The sequence below is a fragment of the Metopolophium dirhodum genome, chromosome 2 (genome assembly GCF_019925205.1).
Source record: "Metopolophium dirhodum isolate CAU chromosome 2, ASM1992520v1, whole genome shotgun sequence".
NCBI classification, from domain to species: domain Eukaryota; kingdom Metazoa; phylum Arthropoda; class Insecta; order Hemiptera; family Aphididae; genus Metopolophium; species Metopolophium dirhodum.
This window is the reverse complement of record NC_083561.1, coordinates 32,727,242-32,753,789: the sequence shown is the minus strand read 5'-3', so window position 1 is coordinate 32,753,789 and position 26,548 is coordinate 32,727,242. Positions and strand designations below refer to the sequence as shown.

General features: G+C 36.1%; 1 protein-coding gene and 1 pseudogene across 1 annotated transcript; both read right to left on the bottom strand.

Moving 5' to 3' along the window:
* Window positions 1–2,248: 2,248 nt before the first annotated feature.
* On the bottom strand, window positions 2,249–3,149 carry LOC132938898 (uncharacterized). The gene is made up of 2 exons (XM_061005887.1): window positions 3,136–3,149; window positions 2,249–2,711 (listed from the first exon to the last, which is right to left on the bottom strand). The coding sequence occupies exons 1-2, from the start codon at window positions 3,147–3,149 to the stop codon at window positions 2,249–2,251; spliced, it is 477 nt and encodes a 158-aa protein (XP_060861870.1).
* A 12,185-nt stretch (window positions 3,150–15,334) lies between these two features.
* LOC132938585 (probable serine/threonine-protein kinase clkA) lies at window positions 15,335–16,438 on the bottom strand (annotated as a pseudogene).
* Between the last annotated feature and the right edge of the window lie 10,110 nt (window positions 16,439–26,548).

Below are 26,548 nucleotides of genomic sequence, written 5' to 3'. Positions count from 1 at the left end.
ATGACAAGAAATCTTTTTGATTTGATTTTGACAAACTTACATTTAAATGATATACTCTTATTACAAAAGATAATAAGGATAAACTTTACAAACTGAAACCTTTAATAAATTATCTTAATGAAAAATTTCAACTAGTATATCATGGAACCAACCAATTATCTATTGATGAATTTATGATTCTTATTAAAGGTAGAAGTACGTTAAAACAGTATAACCCGATGAAGCCTATTAAAAGAGGCTTTAAGTTATGGTGTCTAACAGACCAAAAAGGTAACATAAAAAAATTTCAGATTTATCAAGGAAAAGATGAACAATTAGAAAATTAATTTAAAGATTGTGGTATAGGTGAAAGAGTTGTGCGTCTTTGACAAAAAATGAATAGGGAAAAAAAAACAATTTTTTTTCAATAATTTTTTTACATCTATACCACTGCTTGAAAAATTGAAGATTGAGAAAAGTTTAGCATGTGGAACAATACGGGCTCATAGAAAAGGTATTCCTATACTTCACAACGACTCAAAATTAGCAAGAGGATCTACAGATTACAAAATAACTGACTCTGGAATTGGAGTTTTTAAGTGGAAAGATAGAAATACAGTTTTGTTAGCATCAAACTACCATGGCACAGAAAAAACAAGCAAGGAGTGTCTACAGAAATACCTTGTCCCCAGATAATAAAGGATTACAACAACTATATGGGAGGAGTAGACCTCGCAGACCAACTGAGAGTTACATATGGAGTAGATAGACGGTCAAAGAAGTGGTGGCACAGGCTCTTCTGGGGTATGATTGATATTCTATTTGTGAACGCTTATATAATATATAAAGAACTGAAAGGCCCAATGACACTATTATAATTTTAATAATAGAATAAGACACATTGTTATTCAAAGGCTAATAAATAAAAAAGAACAGCCAACTCCAGTACGAGGTCTCTTTCAAAGAAAACATAAAGAAAATAAAGGTCAAATGAATAAGCGCAGAGGAAAAAATTGGTCTGTTCCAAATGATGTAAGATTTTGGAAACCGCAGTATACACTGGATCAAATATGTAGGTGAACGAGGAAGATGTGAGGTATGTTCAATGAATCAGATACAGTAAAGACCACGTTCAAAATGTACACAATGTGGCATATTTCTTTGTTCTAATGAAAAAAAAATTGTTTTAATATATTTCATGATATAAAATAATTCTTAGATGCAAATTTTTTGGAATTAAAAATAAGATAGTAAACATATGTATAAGATTTTAAATATTTGTTATTATATTAAATGCATATACATACTTTGATGAATTTGTATTATTTAGAATCCAAACATAATATTACAATTTTAAAAAATAATATAACTATACTATACTAGTCGATAACGACTCTTGGGGAGAGCCTCTCCAGCCCTCGTCTCCTGCACTCCTTAAGAGGTAACTCTGTTTGATTTGTGTACTTCATTGTTGTCTTCAGGTAGACTTGGTCTCTACCGACGATGCCAGTGTCGAATGTCTGTCTTCCGGTGTGATCTACCGGGACACCGGGGGTCGATCATTTCCCCGGTGGTGAGCTTGTCCGCGACCGCTTATTCGTCCGTCCCGAAGGTAAGGCTTATTTCGCGGCTAACCTGTATATCTACAGGACGTTCTCCAATCCGCAACCGGGAGACGCGCCCGATGGCATGCTCTAGCTCACGGGACTACAATCAGTTTATATTTGTTTTTGGCGTTGCTTTTTTTAAATTGGGTTTGAAGAGATTTACTAATGTTAGAAAAATCACAAATACCAAATAATCATAATCATGAAATTATTTCTTACAATTTAAATAGCTGAAATATCTACTCAACTAACTCAAGTCAATGCCGACGTACCGTAGAATCAGGGCCGTCCCGAAAGACAAATCATGGGGGGGGGGGGGGGGGGGCTTGATTCATTAATTTGCCAACTCAAAAAAAAAAATTTTCTCGCTCCGCTCGAATTATAATTATTATTATTAATTTATTAACATACATCTCAATAACTCATAAACATAGGCATACTTATTATACACTATTCAATACCTATTTATTGCTCTTCACCAGTACATAGTCACTACCTAGTCAAATTAATTTTTGGATATTGGTCAGCATTACCAAAAGTAGGTACCTACACAAGATTAGGTAAAATAAAAACTTAAAACATACAATCTTATGAGTATTTAATCACTAATAATAAATTAATAATTATGCATGTATCACAATAAATAATAATATATACAATTTTTAAAATTGAATTCTTCTTTGTTTTATATTGAACCACTGAGTTGCTATTTTACTTATATCAACTGTATCTAAAATATCTTTTTCAATACTTATCAGCATTAGGGAATCTAATCTATTGTCTGTCATTGTAGATCTTAAATGATTTTTTATCAGTTTAAGTTTGCTAAATGTCCGTTCATTAGTAGCTACACTTACCGGTGCAGTTAATGCTAATCGACAAATATTATTAGCTAATGATAGGATATGTTTAACTTCTTCACATTTTTCAATCATACTGAGAAAATTTGTTGTCATAGTTAAACTCAAATCTTTGCATATTTCTTTTAATATTTCCAATTCAGTTTGAATGGCATCAATATCCTTGCACTTTGCAAAATCACTGTTAGGAGGAAATATTAACAAAGCATTTTGTATATTTTCAATTCTACGGTAGAATGGTTTGAATAATTGTCTTAAAACTAATCTAAATATATAAAATAAATGTCATTGGGTTTATACAAAATTATAAATAAATAAACAAATAATAATAATTATAATCATAATTACTTATTATTAATAATAATATTATACTTATATTGACAAAAAATATCAACAACAATCGGGATTTGTGACTGACAGCTCTGTTTCAAATCATTGACCGCCAACCAAAACCTAATATTTTCGTGACTGTATTCCTTCCGGAGATAATTTGTGAACTCGTAGAGACCTGTTCAACACGAATAATAATGTAATTGACTAGAGCAACGCACTCTGCGGCAGAGAGATATTTTCCGATTTCTACAAGGTGAAAAAATGAAGAAAGCTATATATGTTATTATTTGATAACAGACACGAAAAGTGCTCTCTCTTTCATAGTTGTAATTTAATTACTTTCCAACCTTCTTCACCTTCTTGGACCCATTCTACCACGCTGTTTCTATCGCAACTTCACCTGCACTTGTTATCCAGCCTAGAGCCTGCTGTTTTTGACTTCAATTTTGCAGTTTTTGACTTCGCTTCAATCGTGTGAGTACCTACTGCGCTTTTTCTTCACGTGGTTATCACTTCCCCATCTCGGCAAAATCGTTTCTAACTTCAACTTGTTGGGTGCGGTGCTGGCTGCCTACCTTGCTCCTTAACTCTTACCGAGGTGGTTGTATATTGCCTTACTGCTACGCCCGCCTTGCCCACGCAGCAACACTCATTTAGTTGCCTATCTCTTTCGCCTGTTGTTACTTACGTCCACGTCGCCACTCCTCAATAGTCACCTCTCAAACAAATATGCCTACATCTCAAAAAACAACTCCATTATCCAAATTGGGCACCACCGCTGCAAAACCTAATACTCGTAGTAACTCGTCGTCTGCTCCGCTACCACCATCTCCTTCTAACAGTGACTTGATGACCGCCATTCTGAACATTCAAACCTTTCAATCAACGCAATTCGAAGAACTTCGCGGCTGCCTCACTAAACTTACTCATGATGTTTCTCACCTCCAGAAAGAAAACAATTCCCTTCACGCTGAGCTCTCCTCTCTCAAAACTAAATTCGACAACCTTGATGTCGGATCCACCACCCCAACAACTACCGCCTTCGCTGCTCAGCTGCTTCGCGAAAACTCTGAGAGCAATAAATGCGCTTTCAGTGCAATTCTCTACGGTATTACTGAATCGCGCTCTGCTTCTGCTGCGCTAAGAATTTCTGACGACAACGCCGAGGTGTCTCGAGTTCTGGAATCCATTTCTCTACCAGTGTCCAATAACTTTAAGGTAATTCGTTTGGGTGGTCCCAGTTCGCGCAAACCAAGGCCTCTGAAAATGATTTTTTCTACCAAAGACGAAGCCGCCAGTCTTCTCCGTAGTTACCGCTCGGCGATCAATACTGGCCTAAAGTTACCTAACAACCTTCGCATAGTCCGTGACAAGACAACTCTCGAGCGACAACTACTCCGCTCATCCCACGCCGATGTATCTCTTACATAAATGGTGTTCCCTCCGTTGTCAAATCCAAGCCAAAAAACTAACTGATTGCCGCCCTGCCTTATCTCACCAGTTACCTGCTTACTTATCTCCCTCATGCTCAAGACTCCATTCTTCTTTTACTAATAATTGTTTTAATTGTTATAATAGTTTTATTTCTTGTGATTCCTTTGTTAATGAATTTATGTCTTTTAAAAAAAAAAATGTCTCTACCCCACCTTTATTATGTAACAGCAACATTATTCATATGTCTAATTTAAACATCTACTACCAGAATGTTCGTGGTCTTAGGACTAAGTTGGTTAATCTTAGGAGCTCCCTTCCCTTAATTCTCTCTTACGATATTCTTATCCTCACCAAAACTTGGCTAGTCTCCGACATTTCTGATTCCGAGCTTGGCCTATTTGGCTTTCACATTTTTAGACTTGACCGGAACATTGAAAATAGCCCCCACTCTCGGGGAAGTGGAGTACTCATCGCCATCAAACCCAAATTCAACCCCCTCCCTGTGGCCTTAAACGTAAATAATATAGAGCAACTATTTGTTACAATCACTCTTAACTCAACCTCTATACTAATAGGATCCACTTATCTTCCACCGCTCTCCCCACTCTCTATAGTTGAATTGCACCTATCTAACGTCGAACATCTAGTAACGACACTCAAGCCTAATACTATTATATTATGTGGTGATTATAACATACCTCAGGTTTCATGGTCGTCCGACAATCTTGGTCTCACTGCTTCTGGTTGCTCATCTCCTTTATCTAATGCAATTGCCGACTCTTTTTCCTTCTTAAACTTCTTCCAACACAACTACTGTTTCAATAGCAGGGGCAACACTCTAGACCTAGTCTTTACTGTTGAAAGTGGAGCTTGACGGACTAATGATGTTAGCATTAATATAATAAGTAATAACACGACAATATGATTATGTATAAGTATAATATATAATAACGTACAACTGGACAATTAAACTGTGACTATACACACACACCGCGTACACTCGGTATGACAGCGTCTGTGCAAGTGATTATTACATACATCAAAGGCCCTATTTATATGAACAATCGAGGCCATCCCGTATCCGTATATAATATAGAAAGCGATAGTAAAGGTGTTACACAGCTATATCGTAGCTGCATAAGTATCTATTAGAAAACGACATTGTACACGCACGTGTGTTTACATGGTTTGAATACTAATATTAATTGTATATTTCAACACCCTCCCTCAATTAATAATTTCTTTAATTGTAGTCACTCCTACAGCTGACCGCAACTTCTCGAATCGTTCCTTAACCAAAGGCTTGGTTAGAATGTCCGCAATCTGGTCCTCTGTTCCAATGTACTGTAGTTGAAATTGTCCTTCTTCGTATTTCTCCCGTATGAAATGATATCGTACGTCTATGTGTTTTGTCCTCTTATGAAACTCCGGATTTTTAACTAAACGAATAGCACTCTGATTATCAATGAATAATGCCGGTTGTTTATCACCTGTTTTTGATAAGCTTATTATCAACCGCGTAATCCACATGATCCCTTTTACAGCTTCACTGGCCGAAATATATTCAGGCTCTGTCGATGACAATAACACACAATGTTGTCTCTGCGATGTCCATGAAATTATGCTTGACCCGTATCTGAATAGAAATCCTGACGTTGAACGTCGTGTCTGAACGTCACCTGCGTAATCTGCATCGCTAAATATTTCTAATGACAGTTGTGTATTGTGATTAAAATACAAGCCATAATTAAATGTTCGTTTGACATATCGTATAATCCGTTTTACCAAGTTCCAATGAGCTTTAGTTGGTTTTGCTAAGTAACGACTAGCAAAGTTTACTGCATATGCTATATCTGGTCTCGTTACCTGTGATAAAAACAGTAAGCTACCTACTGCCTGCCTATAAGGTATTTCTTCACTTAATATCTCCGATTCTTCCTTTTGTTCAATAGTATGTGATTTGTCTATCGGAATTGAAAGTTCTTTGGCGTCCAGCATATTAAATTTATTAATTATGCTACATGCATAATTTGTCTGATGCACAAATAATGAACCATTTTTCATTAAGTTTACCTGCATACCTAGAAAATATTCTAAGTTTCCCTTTTTAACCTCAAACTCTTTCTCCAAGTTTGTTAAAAGTTTCTCTATAATATCTTCATTATCTGCCGCGATTAAACCATCGTCAACAAATATTGCAAGAATAATTTGGCTGTTATCAGCTTTGAATACACATGCATCCGCTTCGGTACATTGTAAACCAAATGCATTCAAAAAATTCTTAAAACGTATATTCCAACATCTTGGACTTTGTTTTAAGCCATATAAACTACGCTGAAGCTTACATACTTTATTCGATCCATCTTCGTATCCTGGTGGTTGTACCATGTATATTTCTTCCTGTAGTTCTCCGTACAGAAATGCTGTCTTGATGTCGAATTGTCGTAGTATTAATTTTTCCACAGCTGCTACTGCGAATATCGCCCTAATTGATTCGTATCTGACCACTGGCGAAAATGTTTCATGGTAATCTATACCATATTTCTGTGAACAACCCTTAATGACCAATCTGGCCTTAAATTTATCTATACTACCGTCAGTTTTATATTTTGTTTTGAACACCCATGCATTTCGTAATGCAACTTTATCCTGTGGCAAATCGACTAGAGTCCAAGTCTGATTTTCGTGTAATGAATTAATTTCGTCGTTCATAGCATTATTCCATTCATTTTTGTTTGACCCAGTAATTGCCTCATCATAATTCAATGGACTGACACAGTTAGCAATAAAAGTCTGAACATTATACCTGTCCGGCTTCTTAAGTGTATTCCTGTCACGTAGAACCATAACATTTCTATCATCGACTATGTTTTCGTCCTTCTCACGCACGCCCGTTGAATTAATTTGAGTGTCTGTAAACTCTATTGTGTCAGCAATTACATTTTCATAATTATTACATTCGTCTTCGAATATAATGTCTCTGCACACGGATATTTTATTTGTTTTCGAATACCATACACGATAACCTTTCGTGCTGTTCGAATAGCCAACAAATATTCCTTTTTCACTTTTTGGATCCCATTTCTGACGTTTTTGCTTTGGTATGTGTGTATATAACGCAGTACCAAAAACTCGTAAATGTTTAATATCTGGCACGACTTTATAATATAACTCGTAAGGTGGCTTACCATTCTGTGAACTCGTCCCGGTTAGATTAAGTGTATAAACGGCTGTGTTCACAGCTTCTGCCCATAATGATACGTCAAGATTTTTCGCACATATCATTGTCCTGGCAGCTTCTACGATTGTTCTGTTATCACGCTCGACTTTCCCGTTCTGTTCCGGCGTATATGCTACCGTAGTTTGGTGTCGTATGCCATATTTCTGTAGAATACCTGTAATATCCTTGTTTACAAATTCTAACCCATTATCAGTCCTTAATATTTTGACCTTAGATCCTGTTTCTGTTTTAACACTTTTTATAAATGTTTCCATAATATTTTTTACTTCATATTTATTTTTAGTAAAATATACCGTTCTGTAACGTGAGTAGTCATCTCTAAATAATAAAAAATATTTTGACATACCGATAGAGTCCCTCTGCATCGGTCCACATAAATCTGCATGTATTAAATCGCCGACGTTAAAATATTCGGTCTCACTTTTACTGAACGATTGACGGTGTTGTTTCCCGATTATGCAGTCGCTGCATACAAATTGATCGTCCTTGGTTGAATAATCAATATTATGTTTTGCTAAACAATTCCTCACGTATTGAATATTCTGGTGAGCTAAACGCTTATGCCATACTTCTAATCGTCTTTCTACTGCAATGTTCGCATAACATTCAGCTTTCGACGGTGTTTCGACTTTGATCTGTAATTCAAACAACCTACCGCATCTTGTGCCTATGCATACAGGAATCCCATTTCTTTTGAACACACACGTTTTATTGTCTGACGTTAGTTCTAAACCTTTGTCCAACGCTGACCCGCACGAGAATAAATTAAATTTTAATCCCGGCACGTGCAATACATTTGCCAAGTAATTTTTATTCCAATTACCGTTCACGTATGATAATATATTAATATTACCTTTTCCTGTTGCGTACAGATTTGTTCCATCACCTATTGTTACCTGTTGTGTATATTTCAATGGTTCATAACTTGTAAACCATTCTAGGTTCGCGCTCATATGATCCGACGCGCCTGAGTCTAAAACCCACGTATCTGTTGTAGTTTCATTTATCCTTGACTCGCTTACAAATGCATTTAAATTTGTACCTGTAGTACCGGTTTTCCCACCTTTCATACTACTTAGAAAATTCTTACAGTTTCTTTTATAATGACCAATTTTACCACAGTAATAACATTTAACATTACTTTTATTAGTAAATTGCTTTTTACCTTTACCATAACTGCCGTTTTTTCCATCGGATCTGTTTTGAAATTTGGCTGGAAATGCACTCGATTTCTCTTGTTCACCAACTTCACCTTTGATCTGGATAACCCGTGATTCTTCAATCAACAACCGACTAGTTAAATTATTTATATTTTTACTTCCCGTTGGGACTGAATCCCAAGCACTGTAAAAATGATTATATTCTTTTGGTAATGTCATTAGTATTTTTGTCATAACCATGTTATCCGTAACTGGTTCACCCGCTACTCTCAGTTTCCTTCCTAAATTGACCAATTTAGAAATATGCGTCGACAAGTCATCTGTCGACTCCTTTGAATAACTGAAAAATTGTTGTTGAAGCAAATGTATACTTGCCTCAGACTTCTGCTCGTAAATACTCAGAAGTTTCTCCCACATTTCCAATGCAGTCTCACAGTTAATCAAATATTGTAATGGACCATCGTCCACTGAGGTAACTATTATTTTCTGACATTTACCGTCCGCTTTTTGCCAAGCGTTTGCCTGCCTTTGCCAACGTGCTTTGGCATCTTCGTCGGTTTCTCCTGCCGACTTCTTTATAGGTAGACTTGGTTTCGTCCATTCACCTGAAACTATCTCACCTACTTCCAAGGCATTTAAAATGACCTTCATCTGGAACTTCCATAACGACCAGTTTTCCGCACATAATTTTGTTATCTTCACCGTGTCTTCCATGACCGATGATTTCCCGTATACTTTCCTGTATAACAATTTATAACAAAACTTTACCTATGTACACTGTTCCGCCGTTTTCCGAAATCCAGGATATCTCCGACTGGTTGTAGTTTTCTGCGTTAATACAGATATAAAAATACTTCGATCACGAATCCACTAGACTGTATGTCTTGGCTATTGTCCTGGGCTATTGTCCTGGGCTAATGTTCTGGGCCCATAACCTGTTGAAAGTGGAGCTTGACGGACTAATGATGTTAGCATTAATATAGTAAGTAATAACACGACAATATGATTATGTATAAGTATAATATATAATAACGTACAACTGGACAATTAAACTGTGACTATACACACACACCGCGTACACTCGGTATGACAGCGTCTGTGCAAGTGATTATTACATACATCAAAGGCCCTATTTATATGAACAATCGAGGCCATCCCGTATCCGTATATAATATAGAAAGCGATAGTAAAGGTGTTACACAGCTATATCGTAGCTGCATAAGTATCTATTAGAAAACGACATTGTACACGCACGTGTGTTTACATGGTTTGAATACTAATATTAATTGTATATTTCAACATTTTCTAATTCTAGCAAAGTGTCAGTTGTTAGAGCTCATACTTCCGTCCTTGCCCCGGACACTTACCACCCTCCCTTGTTCATTAGTCTATCTCTCAATGCCGAATCCATTGCTCAAGCATCCCACTCATTTTACGACTTCAAAACTGGTGATTACACCTCCATATCTCACTTCCTCAACTCTTTTAATTGGAAGTCTACTTTCTCTGCTTACTCCATTAACGATGCCGCATCCGTTTTTAATGACGCCCTTCTTACTTCAATCGATAAGTTTATCCCACTCAAATTGTTTAAAACACCTAAATTTCCTCGCTGGGTTTCCCCATTACTCAAAAACATGATTATAACCAAGAAACGTGCTCACATAACCTTCAAACGTTCCAACCTTGCTCTTGACTATACGATATTCTCTCAACTGCGCGCCAAATGTCCAAATTTGATTATTCTCTTTACATCAAAAAGACCGAAAATGCCATCTCAACCAATCCTTCTCACTTCTGGAAATTTACTAAAGATTTAAAATCTAACCCTACAATCCCTTCTACTGTTCATCTCCATGACGAATCAGCCTCTTCCCCTGTTGATTCAGCAAATCTATTCTCTAAATATTTCCTATCCGTTTTCAAGCCTCTTCTCCCCTCACCATCTAGTACCCATTTAGGTAATCTATACCCATATAATCTACCGTCAAACTGCCACTTCAGTCTTGATGACGTCCATTCTGCACTTGCTTCACTAAAAAATAATAATTCTAACGGGCCAGACGGCATCTCTGCTCGTCTACTATATAGTTGTCGGCATGCTATTGCCGCTCCAGTCTTCATCCTGTTCAGACGCTCCCTAGACGAAGGCATTGTCCCCGATATATGGAAAACCTGTTCTATCACCCCCATCTTCAAGGCTGGTGACCGCTCTGACGTTTCCAACTATAGACCCATTTCTATCTTGCCTCACCTGGCCAAACTCCTTGAATCCATTGTTTATTCCTGTATTAAAAGAAGCCTCAATCACATAGTTATTGACTCTCAACATGGTTTCCGTCCTGGCAAGTCAACCATCACCAGTAGCATTTCTTTCACCACCTACATACTAAACAGTTTTGAAGCAAATAGTCAAGTTGACACAATCTTTACTGACTTCAAGAAAGCGTTTGACTCAGTAGACCATGGAATTCTCATTGCCACACTTGACTCGCTCGGTATCGGCCAACCACTCATCTCCTGGTTCGCATCCTACTTAACATCTCGTAGACAATTTGTTAAACTAAAAGGAGCCGTTTCAGAGTTGTCAGTAATTTCCTCTGGTGTTCCACAGGGAGGTCATCTGAGTCCTCTTCTTTTTATAATATTTGTCAACTCCATAGATAAGTGTTTCTCTTTTGCCAAGGTTCTCCTATTTGCGGATGACATAAAAATTTTTTGTAAAATTGACTCACCCTCTGACTGCCTTTTATTACAAGCCGAATTGGATGATTTCTTCGTTTGGACGCGTCACCTTAACCTGCCCCTCAACTTGGACAAATGTCACGCTATGACTTTCTCTAGGAAACGTAGCCCCTTACTACACTCATACCACCTTGGCAGCTCCCCCCTCTCTCGCGTCCATCTTATCAAAGACTTAGGCTTCTTTCTATCGCCCACACTCTCCTTCAAACACCACTTAAATGTCACTGTTGATAAGAGCTTGAAGATCCTCGGATTCATCAAACGAAACACATCCCTCTTTACCTCCGCCACCTGTCTCCGTACCCTCTACTTCAGCCTTGTCCGTTCCATCCTCGAGTATGGATCGGTAGTTTGATTTCCTTATCTGGCCTGTGATCAATTGCGTCTGGAACGAGTACAAAATCGTTTCCTGTCTTTTGCTGCCTTTTTATTAAATATTGAGCACACAGCTCATGATTATAACGTTATACGCTCCACTCTCAATATCCCAACTCTGACATCTCGCCGTAAACACGCAGATCTCATGTTCATCTCGTCTCTCCTCAATGGTACCATCGACTCCCCCTACCTACTAGCCACTGTTTCATTTCGCATTCCCTCTTACTCTACTAGACACCATTCTCTTTTCTCTATCCCTACCCATCTCACCTCGTATGGCCACAACCAGCCTCTCCACAGAATGTTACACCTATTAAACCAACTTTAGTCCTACCACTTTACTTTTTACCTGTTATCTATATATAATTGTCAATTTATTTTCTACTTATGTAATTTACCTACTTCGCTTATTTTTGTTAACCAAATGCTCTTCGGGGCATATAATTATCAAATAAAAATATCAAATAAAAAAAATAGTCGTTCAAACGTCATTTCAAGTGCATTTAAATGTTCCTCAAATGTTTTACCGAAACATACACAATCATCTAGATAGCAACAATTAATTCGATAATTTAATCCTGCCATAATTTTATTTATTACTTTTTGAAATTTTTGAGGTGCATTAGTTAAGCCAAAAGATAAGCGAGTAAATTGGTAATGTCCCGTTGACGTTGAAAAACTCGTAATCTCTTTAGAATTTTCATGTAATTTTAATTGGTGAAAACCTGACATTGCGTCCAAACAAGAAAAATATTTGTTTCCTGCCAGTGTGTCATAAATATTTTGTATGATGGGTAAAGGAAATGCTTCTTTATGAGTTTTTTCATTTACGCGCCTATAATCTAAGACCATCCTATATTCTGAGGCAGTTTTATTTTTTGTGCCTTGTGGCTGTCCTTTCGGTACGAGAAATACAGGTGATGAATATGGACTCAATGAATGTTCAATTATAACGGCTTCTAATAGTTCCTTAATTTGTTTTTCGATTTCTTTAATTTCTGAAAGACTTAATTTAAAATTTCTCAAATTTACTGGTTTATTGTCCGTTAATTTTATTTCAATAGGCTCCGTATCTACTTCACCTAGATCCCATTTAGATTGTGAAAAAATATTTTTATATTTATTTAATAATTGTATTAATTCGCCTTTTTGCTGAGTTGTTAAGTCTGGGTTAATATCAAAATGTTCACACGTTATGTCTGGAGATATTTTTTCAAGTTTTTTTGAATTCACTATCGGGTGGTTATTATTATGCATAATATCAGCATTATTAGATATATTATAAATATTCTCACCTCCCAATATGTCATTACATTTGTAACGAGAATGTAAAATGCTGTGTCGTGATTTTAGTGATGGTAAATCGTAGACAACAATAGAGTTTATAACAGCGGTATTAATTTCATTTGAAAGGACCCCCGGCGTCCAGTGATTTAAATTGTAAAAAACAGATACATATTTTCTCTCAGGTTTATAATATGCTAACGCTGTGAAATTATTATCGCTAGTTAGTGTTTCTTGTATTACTATCAAGTTTAAATTATAATGATTTGTGACAGCTGCTAAATCTTCGGCTTCTAACCATATTGGCATTTTATATTTTGTTAATTTTAACAAGTCTGTGATTTGTTTAAAATTTACATTTATTTGTTCATTATTTAAAATTTTAACTAGCGCGTGTATACCACAATTACCATCCGATGGTACGTTCTCAAGCTTAACGAACTTTGAAGCTAAAGAAGTTATTGATTTATTTAGTGTTTCATAGGTATCATTTATTTTATTACTATTAAAAATTTTATCTGTTTCACATAGAGTTACATTGTTTATTTCAAAATGTTTTTCTATAATATTTTTATTATAATCCCCCCACTCTTCATAAGGGTCATGAACTTGTTTAGCTAATTTTTCTAACAGTATAATATTATTGTTTAGCCGCGATAGCCGATTCAAACGAACACGGTTATATCTCGACTAGTAAATTGTAACGCTGGGTACTGTACTACTATCAAATTGATGAAACAAACAAATAAAAAAACAACTAGATAGTTTTATAAAGTGGACTGTATAAATATATTGCGCTTATATGAACTTAATGAAACTATAACATGAGAGCGTCTTAAAAGCTATGTTAGTCCTAGCACAATTGCAACAAATTAATTATAATAATAATATCAGTCACGAAAATGATTGATAATACAAAAAATAATACACAATAAAAACACGTACGACGCTGATAACAATCGTCGTGTTAACAAAATAATAAGAATATAGGTGTGATACGTCTGACCTGGCAGCTGACTGGACACCTTGCTCCACACGACGTACCTTTCCGTTGACTAATACATCCAAACCCGCTCACTCGGTGGGTTTTTGACAAAGTGTAGAAAATAAGATCCCGATGGACGAGCATTTTATCTGTACAAGTGACAGCTACAACAATGCGGCGGATAGGTAAAACCACAAAAACACAACAGGAAAGGACGGACGTACGCGCGCAGACAAAACGCAAATGGCGACGACACAACACACGGCGATGACGATCACGTGTACGTCAAGATCGAGCAGTTTCGTGAATCACGAGTCCGCGACTTTACCACAGCGACGATATTAGAGAAACGGAGTGTATCAACGGCTCATAATATCGCGCGTGAAGAATGACGACAACCATACGCATCATACGAATACGCACCCAAACACACGGCGTAGAAACATTTTAACGAAACGCACGCGGTTAACAGGACGCGCACTGTAATTTACGATGCGAACACGGAACAATTCAAAAATTCGATCACGGAAACGGTCAACGGTCAACAACACGTTTTTTTCCGGGCACCGAGCGTGCGCGAGGACGGCGATGAACATAGCGGTGATAGCAACGCATGCGCGGTAGGAGCCATAGTCTGAGAGGCCGGGCGCGCTCTAGTGCTATCTGGCCCGACCAATTATCATTTTGCTCGTTTAAAATTGTATTATTTACTTTGGTATTTCTAGTATTTACTTTGATTTTATTTTCCTTAGTTTCTGTAGATTCTTTATGTTGTTTAAAACTATCGTCTACAATTTCACAACTATTTAAAATATCATTTTTAGCTCCAATTTTAAATTTTACTTTATTATTTATATTTTTGTACATAACTATTTCTTTATTAAAAAAATCTAATTGTACTCTATATTTACTCAAAAAATCTGTACCAAGTAACGCTGGTCCAGCAAGATTAGAAACTAATACAAACTGGATTGGGAAAATTAAATTGTGAAATAGTATATTAATATCCATTTTTCCTTCTACTTTTAGAATCGAGCCATTAGCTGTATGAACTCTAACATTTTTTGTATCGATAAAGGCATTTTTTATTTGAACTTGTTCGATGTTAATAACAGAAATAGTTGCACCTGAATCTAATATGAAAGGGGTTTCTTTATTATTTATAAATCCAACTACTTCTAATCTAATAGCTGGAATAGGTACCTCGTTAACATTCTCAGTACAGCTAGAAATCTGTTCAGCATTCCTTTCATTTGAATTTTTAAGTGCGTCAAAATTAGGATTTTTCATAAAATTGTCAGGAGGTAGCCTAATGTCTACCTCACGACTTACATGTTTTTTTGATTATTAAATGTTTTTTTATTCGATGGATCATTATTTTGACCCGAGTAAGGGCCTTGGTTGGTGTTTTCGGGTAAGTGATTTGATTGATAATGATTATTCATATTATTATCTGGCTTATAATGCTGATTTGAATAATTAAACTTTTTATTATCATAACTTTGGTGTAGTGAATTATAAAATTTACTTTTATTAACATTATTCATGGTATGTGGTTGTTGAAAATTATTATTATTTTTAAAACCTGTGTTACGATTTTGATTACCCGTGAACTGCCTGTTATTAAAATGTTGTTTACCATTAAAGTTTTCGTTTGACTGGTAATAATTATTTCTATCAAATTTATTATTCTTAAAATTATTTGAGTCGTTAAAGTTTCTTTCTCTATTTGTATTATAATTCTGATATTTATTGTTATTATTGTTATTATAATTATATCTTTTAAAATTATTGCGATTATTATTTGTATAGCCATTATTATTATATGATAATTGATTAGCAACAAAAGCATTTTGTTCTACCAGTTTTTGATTTAAAGATTCTATTTCTGCTTAAAGAGCATCAAAATTATGAGTGTTATTTCGTTCATTTACCGTTGCTTTTGCTGATTCTACCTTACGCAAATTTTTTTGTAAGTCCGAGAGTGTATTATTATTCATTAATGCGACTGGGTTATACAAATCGGGTGGGAGTGCTTCCAATATTAAATCAATTTTTTCCGTGTCCGTCATTTTAGGGTTAACTTTATGGGCTAATAATTGGAAATCCGCTAGAAATTGCGAAACTGTTTTTCTTGTTTGTTTTCTGTTTGTTAATTTTGCTTTAAGCATTCTGGTCCTCCCCGGTGAAATGAAATATTCCTTGAGTGCTAGTTCAAAATGACTCCATGTTGGTGTAGGATTATTTATGATATAATTTTGATAGAATGCCTTTGCGCTTTTTTTGAGATATATTGGGACATACATTATTTTTTTATCATCAGACAACTCATTAGCCACAGATATTAAATTATAATTTTCAATAAATTCGTTGACACATTCGTCTGGTTCGCCACTATAAAATTCGGGTTTAAAAAAAATTGGTTTGGACATGTTGACAATTTCTAGTCTATCGTCAATATTAATTGGGTCAGCTAAATCAGTATCCCTCTTTTTTGAACGCGTTATAACAGGTGATCTCCGCTCAATATTAAAAGGTTTAGGTATAAAATCTGGATCACTATCGTTATCGTCCTCACTTTGATTTTTGTTTAAAATAGATCTTACTAAAAGTCGTAATTCTACGGTTTCGCTATTTTTTGAAAATTCCTTATTTAAAAATTGTAAAATTTGTATTAGATCGTCTTTAGATAAAAAATAATAAAGGTACAAGGATTTAGGTACAGAAAGTAATTCAATCTTTTCCTCTAACGACTTCTGTGTAAATTCTTCTTTTTTGAGTTTACTTGGAAGTTCTAACGAAAAAAGAATTCCAAAGTCAAGTTTAGCGATTTCTATAACGTCACTGGGTAATTGTATATTCCTACTCTGAGAAAAAGCTTCAGCGATCTCTGAATACTTAACTGTTTTAATATAAGATATACATACGTTTGGCGTTAAACTACAGACATCTATAGACTTATCCAAGCTTAAAATTGACCAAGTACGTTGAGAAATATGAATGGTTTGATTATTACCCGCTCTTTTAAAATAATACTTAAACATTTGCTAAAAAAAAATAGATTTTTATAATTATACTATATTGTTTAAATTAAAATTTTTGAAAATAATAAATAATGTGGCTTCCAAATTAAATATTGTCATTAAACAAACAAAGACGCAAACTGTTCCTTGATAAGTACCAAAATCGATATAATTGTGCTAGTAATTATGAACAATTATGGGGGATTAAATATTTGTTAAATATTTGACCGGTGCCTCCACCAAATTGCAACACACCTCCTCGGCTGTCAAACCCAGTGGCTGTCGATATTTATACCTAACTCTATCCAGTTAAGGAGTAGTTGGTTGGCTATTCCCACTACACGAACCGGTCCTTAGATCCGGGTTGTTGAATTGATATAAATAAAGTTTTCTGAGTTATATTTTACAGGTCCTAGAAACTTATGACCTGCGCTCATAAACTAACACAATTAACACGATATAGCAACGAATACAATGTTTTATTCAAGACTAAAATAATTATAATATTATAACCAATAAAATACACTATCACCTGAGTAACCCTGTTCTTAAGGGTAGTATATTGAAGATAACAGGAGTAGCGGAGTACGAGTTGAACAATACTGAATTATTATAATTTAACTATTAGGTACGTTATTATATACTTAAAGTTAATCAATTAATTACGTTTAATAATATTATAAATATGACTATAGTAGACTGATGTATAGTCTCTATTTCACGGTTCAAAACTCGACTGGCTGCTATGCCAATAATATATATGCTCGTACTCTACGTTCCTGTTTTCTGTTTACCTAAGCAAATTCACCGAGTGCGACATAAATGACGAGTCAGTAAACTGCGAATCGTTACACCATAATCTATATATATAAAAGGAGACAAAAATGTATAACATTGCATCAGTTGAGAACGGCTGGGCCGATTTATTTGATTTTTTTTTAAATGATAGAGAATGTCGGGGAGCGGGTTTATAGCATAAATTATGGACCTAACTCCTGTGTTCAGAATATTTAGAGACAAAAACTGATTTACGCCAGTGGCGCCCTCTAGCAGATAAAAATATAAATAATAATAATACAAATATCGATAATAGCAGGGCTTGAAATCGATTTTAAATATCGATAAAAATTGAAAAAAAAATACAAAAAAAAAAATATATTTTTATATTCTGGTTGATATACATTTTTGATTATAGACACTTATAACTTTAGAGTAAACAAATATAATAGTTGGCACATTATTCATTATACTTTGGAACATATGTTTTTTATGAATTTTTTCAATCAAAAACGACTTTATTGTGTTTTGGAGAGAATTTTTATGCTTGAATCATGCCTCCTATGAGAAGAACAAACATTGGAAGGCGTACACGTAATTCAAGAAACTGTGATAATGTCAAACGCAAAAGGAACGGGCAGAAGCAAATGAATTGAGACGTGCTCATAATACACAGGCCCGTGCTGCACAAACGCTGCCTCAAATTTGACAACATGTTAATATAAGAAGAAGAAGTTCAGATGTAGCCTTGAATTGCGTTGCTTTCGAATACGATTCCGCAGTCGCTTACAAAGATTTTTTGTGTGTTGATATCAGTTCATTATCTATATAATACATACACTATAAGTTTCTTTGGCTTATGCTGCGCTGGTGGCAAGGTCAAATTACCAGTTTTAGCTCAACCACCAGAGCCATTGTATTCGTTTCTCTATGGAAATACAATCTAATCAAAACATTTCCTGGCGAACACACAAAAATTTAACGGTAGTTTTCAAATGACGTCAGTTGTTGAACAACCAGGCTACAACCCGAGTTATAAGGTAATGGCGTTTGTAATAATAACACATTTTTTTTTTACAAATGACCATTTAAATATTCAGATTCAAGGACAAATTCACCATCGAGCAGGCGCTTTGTTACCACAACCAAACGAAGATCATAAGTTCCATCATAGTTCCTTCAGTTATATTTCGTTGGTAATTCGGAAAATGAACTAGAACAGTGGTGTTAAATTTTTCTTGCGAATAAATGTGAAATAATCGGACAATTGCAAATTCTTCTGCATGAGCATAATGAATTGGTCAGATTGTTCAAAACCGCATTGGACACAATGCATTCTGACGACCACAAAATCATTATCAGAGCAGACAAAAGACGCAATGGAAGTCATGCAAGACAATTCAATGCTCCCACTATCAATGAAGTCGCAGTGGTGATTGTTGGCGAAAATGTGGCATCACGCGATATTGTTCTTAAGCGTCGCGATGGTGGACAATTGCAGCGCGTGTACGAGACTCATCGGTCATATGATGCACACTTCAATACCCGTTGATGATCTGTCGAGGAGAGGATGGCTATTTAAATATAAAGATGGTCAACCTAATGACAGGTTTGTTTACAGATCATCATTTCTTTTTCATACTATAACTAAGTTTGAATTCATATTTCAGGAGAAGAAACGAATAAAAATGTCAGCTCAATGAATTGTTATGCATATCGATTGATGATTCGACAAGATGTTGACAATCATCTATTGAGATATCGCTGGTTGTTTCAACAGTACTGCGTCGACATGTACGTCAGGTCGAAACGGAGCGTCTCAATTTCATTCGCTTCAATCAGTCAAAGTTACGATCAGATGAGTACATCTACTTGCGTAATGCCATCGCTACCGAAGGAGACGCGGCCAACATTGGTCGTTTGACTAATCTCCAAGCTACTCATATTGGAAGCCCGCGCCACATGCATGAATATGTTCAAGATGCGATGACATACGTGTGGAATTACGGACGCCCTGATTTGTTCATCACGTTTACTTGCAATCCGAAATGGCCCGAAATTACAAATCAGTTGCTGACAGGACAAACACCAAGTGATCGACATGACATCACTGCACGAGTATTCAAATAAAAGATCGTAGTACTCATGAATTACGTCGTTAAGCAGAAGGTCTTTGGCGCAATCCGTTGTTGGATGTACTCGGTTGAATGGCAGAAGCGTGGTTTACCACATGCGCACATTCTGCTTTGGATGTTTGACAAGGTCCGACCAGATCATATTGATTCGATCATTTCTGCCGAAACACCAGATCCAGAAACAGATCCTGAGCTGCATTCTGTTGTGACAACGAACATGATACATGGCCCTTGCGGAGCTCAGAATCCTGGGTCACCGTGCATGCAAAACGGAAACTGCACAAAGCGTTTTCCGCGTCTGTTTGTGGCTGACACAATCAGTGGAATCGACGGACATCCATTGTATCGGCGTCGTTCTCCAGATGACAACGGCAGATCAATCATAATGAAAGTCAAAGGGAAAGATGTCGTCGTCGATAATCGCTGGATCGTTCCATATTGTCCACTTTTGTCGAAAACGTTCTCAACTCACTGCAATGTTGAGTATTGCAACTCCATAAAATCTATCAAATATGTGAACAAAGGGAGTGACAAGGCTGTGTTTGGCATTGATGATCCAAATGCAAACGATGAGGTGATGAAATTTCAACTTAAACGTTACGTGAGTTGTAATGAGGAAATTTGGCGGCTATTTTCATTTACAATTCATGAACGTCACCCGACTGTCGTACATTTGGCAGTTCACCTAGAGAATGCAGAAGCGATCCGTTTGCGAGGACTTTACAATATTCGGAAATGCCACGCTATTATACATGGAATGCTGCATCAAAGAAGTTTCAACGTAGGAAGAAAGGTGATGCTGTTGCTGGCTTCGCTGATGTCTATTCGTCTGATTCCCTCGGACGAATATACACAGTTCATCCACACCAAGACCAATGCTTCTGTCTTCGCTTACTTTTGGTGAACGTTAGGGGCCCAACATCCTTCAATTCCCTGTGTACTGTGGATGGTGTACTGTGCGCCACTTTCCGGGAAGCTTGCCAATGCTTGAATTTGCTCGAAAACGATTCACATAGGGACTTAACACTCGCCGATGCAACCGTTTCTGCGCCAGCAAATCAAATTCGTACGTTGTTTGCGATCATCATAGCCACATGTCATCCATCGAACCCGAATGCATTGTGGGAGAAATACAAGGACGATATGGTTGATGACATTTTGCACAGAGTTCGAACGACAAATTTTAATTTTGATATTGAAAGTAACGACGAGATGCGCAACGAAGCATTAGTTCTGATCGAAGACATGTGCGGTAGTCTGTTTCCAACATTGGGAATGCCAGCGCCAAATCATTCGAAGCACGCTGCATTCAATCTTGAATTACAGGGGGAGAAAAACTATGATCTAGATGAGCAGGCTGAAAGAGTCCGAAAAAATGTGCAGCTGTTGAATGCCGAGCAGAAGAATGTATACGATTCGCTGATGAAGGTTATTGATGATGGAACGGGAGGCATTTACTTTCTTGTTGCTCCTGGAGGGACAGGCAAAACGTTCGTCATTTCGTTGATTCTGGCAACAATTCGGTCAAGATCTAAAATTGCGTTGGCTGTCGCATCCTCTGGCATTGCTGCCACATTGTTGAAAGGCGGTCGAACTGCACATTCCGCTTTGAAGCTGCCAATGAATCTTCTCACGGTTGACAGACCTACGTGCACAACGACCAATAATTCAGCGACAGCGAAATTGATGCGAGAATGCAAAATCATCATTTGGGATGAATGCACGATGGCACATAAACTAGCTTTGGAGGCAGTTGACCGAACGATGAAGGATTTACGAGGTGATTCGAGACGATTGGTGGGGCAATGATATTGCTCTCCGGAGATTTTCGTCAAACACTTCCCGTCATTCCGAAATTTACTGCTGCCGATAAAATTAATGCATGCCTGAAATCGTCGTTTTTGTGGCGGCATGTCAAGAAGTTGAAATTGACCACGAACATGAGAGTTGCGTTGCAAAACGACCCATCGGCTGCTGAATTCTCGAGACAACTGCTGGCGCTTGGTAATGGACACATTCCGATTGATGTTTTGACTGGATTAATATCGTTTCCGGCAAATTTTTGTGAGTTCACATCGTCGAAGGAAGAACTCATTACAAAATTGTTCCCAAGCATTGAGGTCAATTATAACAATCTTGATTAAATGAGTGAACAGGCAATACTAGCAGCGAGGAATAAGGATGTCGATAGCTTGAATTTTACCATTCAGAGTAAAATTGCTGGAGAATTTCGTTCGTACAAATCCGTTGACAGCACGACCGACGAAAACGAAGCGGTCAACTATCTGACAGAATTTTTGAACTCACTTGATGTGCAGGAACTCCGCCGCATAATTTACAGGTAAAAGTGGGATCGATCATTATTATGTTGCGGAATCTAAATCCTCCTAAATTGTGCAATGGTACACGATTGTCCGTCAAGAAACTAATGAACAATGTAATACAATCAACGATCATCAAGGGCAATTTCAAAAGAGAGGAAGTCCTTATCCCACGAATTCCGATCATTCCAACAGATCTTCCATTTCAGTTTAAGTGGATTCAGTTTCCCGTTCGATTGGCTTCTGCGATGAAAGTCAATAAATCGCAAGGCCAATCGTTGGAAGTCTGTGGGATCAATTTGGAATTTCCATGTTTTTCGCACGTGCAGCTGTACGTTGCCAGTTCGCGTGTTGGCAAACCGTCTTCGTTGTTTATTTTTGCACCAGAAAACAAAACGAAAAACATTGTTTATCAAAATGCACTCAAATGATTTCTGTAACAATTCATTTACATGGAATTCTTGAATTTTATTATCACTCTAGAGTTTATTTGAAGGCGTTAAGTTCACCGGGTCCTCTTAATTTGAAAAAAAACTCTTAGGCAAAACAACGTTTGCCGGGTCAGCTAGTTTATATATAAATGTGGTTACAATGACATAACATATTCCGATGATTTTTACTTATATATTTCGTTTGCATATATACCCAATTTATATACAGCAGCATGTTTTTTTGTGATTTGTGATTATTGATTTTGTCAGTTATGTCCAAGAATCACCTCAGGATGAGATAAATGGAGTTATTTTTATTTTGCATGTTTTTGCATATTTTGGATGAAATGTATGTATATTAATGCATATTATATTTAATAAAATGAATATTATTGCATATTTTGATTATAAGAATGCAAAAAATGCATGTCTTATAGAATATTCCATAAAACTTGGTTTTTTTTGTCAAATATAAATTTTATTTTTATGAATACAATCCTATGGTACAACAATAGGTATGCGAAAAAAAATTGAATAGTTTGACATTCACTTTGGAAAATTTTAAAAAATATGTCGTCGTAGCATGTAAACACACGTAGTGAATGTGAATTATAAATTTTATTTCTAAATTTATTTTTTTTTTCTGAATTATATTATATTAAGACAAACAGCCAATCACTGATGTATTTCAACAAATAAAATAATATCCCCTTAGCTCACTGGTATAAATTGAAATCACGCGGTACATACCTAGCAAATATAAGTCAAAGTGATATCGATCGTCAAACACCACCCCGAAGAAATACAATCCAATCGCGGAAGGCAATCATCACTACCTACGCACGAGGTAAGTGATTTGACAAATATTATAATAATGTAGATAATATAAATATAATTAGGTAGGTATAGCACAGTAGCAGAGAGATCTTACGTGGATGAACGAGCAATATAATAACGTAATTTTACACGATTTCCAAATACGTATAAATATACATACACATCCATACATACACACAATCCCTCTTACTAATACAAATAGACCTACTAAAACACATTGTCGTAGCGGGGGTTATTGAACCTTTTTTGCTCCGAAGGACACAGGCAACTGGTCTCATCAGACGCGTTCCTTTGCCCGTTGGAGCAGGTCGTCAACCCCGCATATTCATTGTACAATACTCATCATCTTTATAATATCGTGTTTAATATATACTCATTTCACATAATATCCTTACCTTCCCTTACCGCGTATTTTCTTCTTACTACACATTGATGTTATTTAAATGATTATATTCTTGTAAAGTACGTATGCCTACAGTTTAAGGACGTATCGTTACACATACGACTCGAGACTTTTCGCAAACATTTACAAAACATAATATTATATAAGATACTAAGGTACTCACCAATTTGTACAAACAGCTGGTGTCGTTTGTTACTTCACCACATATGTTGTTGAGTCGTTGGTTTGAAATGAGAATCCTTATATCTTTTCGGCGGACCTAAGACGAAGCGGACTATAATTAGTATAACAGCCACTTTGACCACCGCGGCGGAGACTGTAATTCTTGACATACAAGCGCATCAACGCGTGCCAGTAGTCTATTGGCTCGCATATGACGACGTTTCAGACGGACTATACACACCGAATTATCACCAGACGGCGACGGTACCGAGCGAATCGCACCAGGGCGGTATAATCGTGCTACCAAGGTATGCTACCCTGGTGAACCTATGTTTAACTCGGTGTACCTATTGGGGCGTTCACAATGTCAACGTGGTAGTGCAACACGCAACGCATAACCTGGTTTGCCCTAGTCATGTACCCCGGTATATACAAATGGTGTACACGGTTGCCTCGCACTTATAGTGGATAGCGATCAGATACCGGTCGGTAACCGAATTATCACCTAGCGGTGACGGTACTGATCGACTCGCACGTTGTGGCGGCAAAACCGTGCTACCGAGGTATACACCAAGCCTGTGCACCGCGAAGTGTATCCCGGTTACCTCTGTTTGACACGGTGTACCTATTGGCACCCGCATGGTTAACCTGGTGGTGCACCACGTAACGTATGACCTGGTTCGCCATATAGTCGTGTACCCGGCTTACAATGGTGTACACGATTGCCTCGCACCCAGTGGACAGCGGTCGGATACCGCTCGGCGGAAAGCCTGTCAGATCCTTTGTCGGACGGACCATAGACTCTGAACTACGGAGGTTGATGTGGTCGAAGCGGTCAGAATCCCAGTTTCCGTTTGGCCCGCGATAGTGGCCAAAGTGGCCAAACTAATGTCTGGTTGTAATAGTATTCAGCTTCGTCTTACCTGTTACGTAGAGCGATCTCCGCACACTATCGTTCAATGTCCGATTAGGTTTGACTGAAGGACACAGAAGACGACACAGCTTCGGACTTTTGCTCGCCTTTGATATCTTTGAATATTTGTTTGATAGTAGATACGTAACCCACCTAAAGTTCTGTAAAATTAAAAAAAAAAAAAATACAAGAAAAATGTTTTCAAATTTACATAAGTGGTGGTGAAATATAAGTAAGAATGTATGTTATGTTTATTATATAATATTTAATGTGGATTTTATTAATGGATTTTCATTTTTTTTACCTCTTGAGCCTTTAAAGTACAAGTTAATTTTGAGAAATTAAGTAAATTAATTTTGAACTGTACCTACTACGAAAACTTTACAAAATATCGAAAAGAAGTTATTGAATTTAAATTAGTTTTAAAAATTGAAATCGGACTTTTAGAAGTATGTTAATTTTTCTTTCGCTTTTGGCATTATTCGCTCTCATATAAGTAGAAACAATTAATGAATAAATAACTGATTATCTAATTTTTATTTTATTTTCATATAAGTATAGGAATGTATGTTATTTTTATTATAATACTAAAATTAATTTATGAGGATATTTTCTTGTTTTGAAAATAAATATCTATTATTCTAAACACAAAAATACGAAAAGTAGATACCTATGATCAATTATAGACGGCACTGTTCTGGTTTGAAATTTTTTATCTTATCATAAACATTTTTGCTCAATATGTATTTTGTTTATGACCATTATAACATTCTACAATGGAGCCAACGTATTATTTTTACACACACGTGTGAGACAAATAATAATTAAACGATTTTTATTTATGTTGATTAGAAAAGTACATTTGAAATTATCAATAACATTGTTAAAACCTATTTAATGCTTTTTCAAATAAAATTAAAACGTCTTTGGTCACGATTAAAAGTCGTTAAGTAAATCTTAATATTTGTTAAACCACTTCAAATGTGCTTAAAAAATAATATACCTAGTTTATCTGTTATTTGTAGAAATAATATTTAACCTAAAATAATAATAATAACGGTACATTAAAAATCATATTTTATTATTATTTATAGTGTACCCACTCCGTGGATATGGATGCTTGAGTAGTATTCGATTTCACACTTTTTTTTTTTAATTTCATTGTGTTTCCAACCCAATAAAAAGTGTCTAGTACCTATGTATAAATTATATATACTTTTTTTAGACGGTATTATTTATGTACTGTGTATTTATTTAGGTGCACAGTTTCGCTTGGTAAAATAGTTATTTTTATTGAACGTTTTGAAGTGTATTTAAATAATTTTTTTTTTTAGTAATGCTTATGAGTTCTAATATTTATTACAGTAAACCATAGGTGGTCTTAGGATTTGGGTTTTGAAAAAAAATTAATCTCGTAAACATTTTAAACATAATATAACGACTCGCCGGGGCTTCCACCGGTGAATTATTTCACTAAAAACCGGTTTTTAATAAATCTAGATTATCGAATCAATCCTAAGTGCACTTATCGTTCTATAAC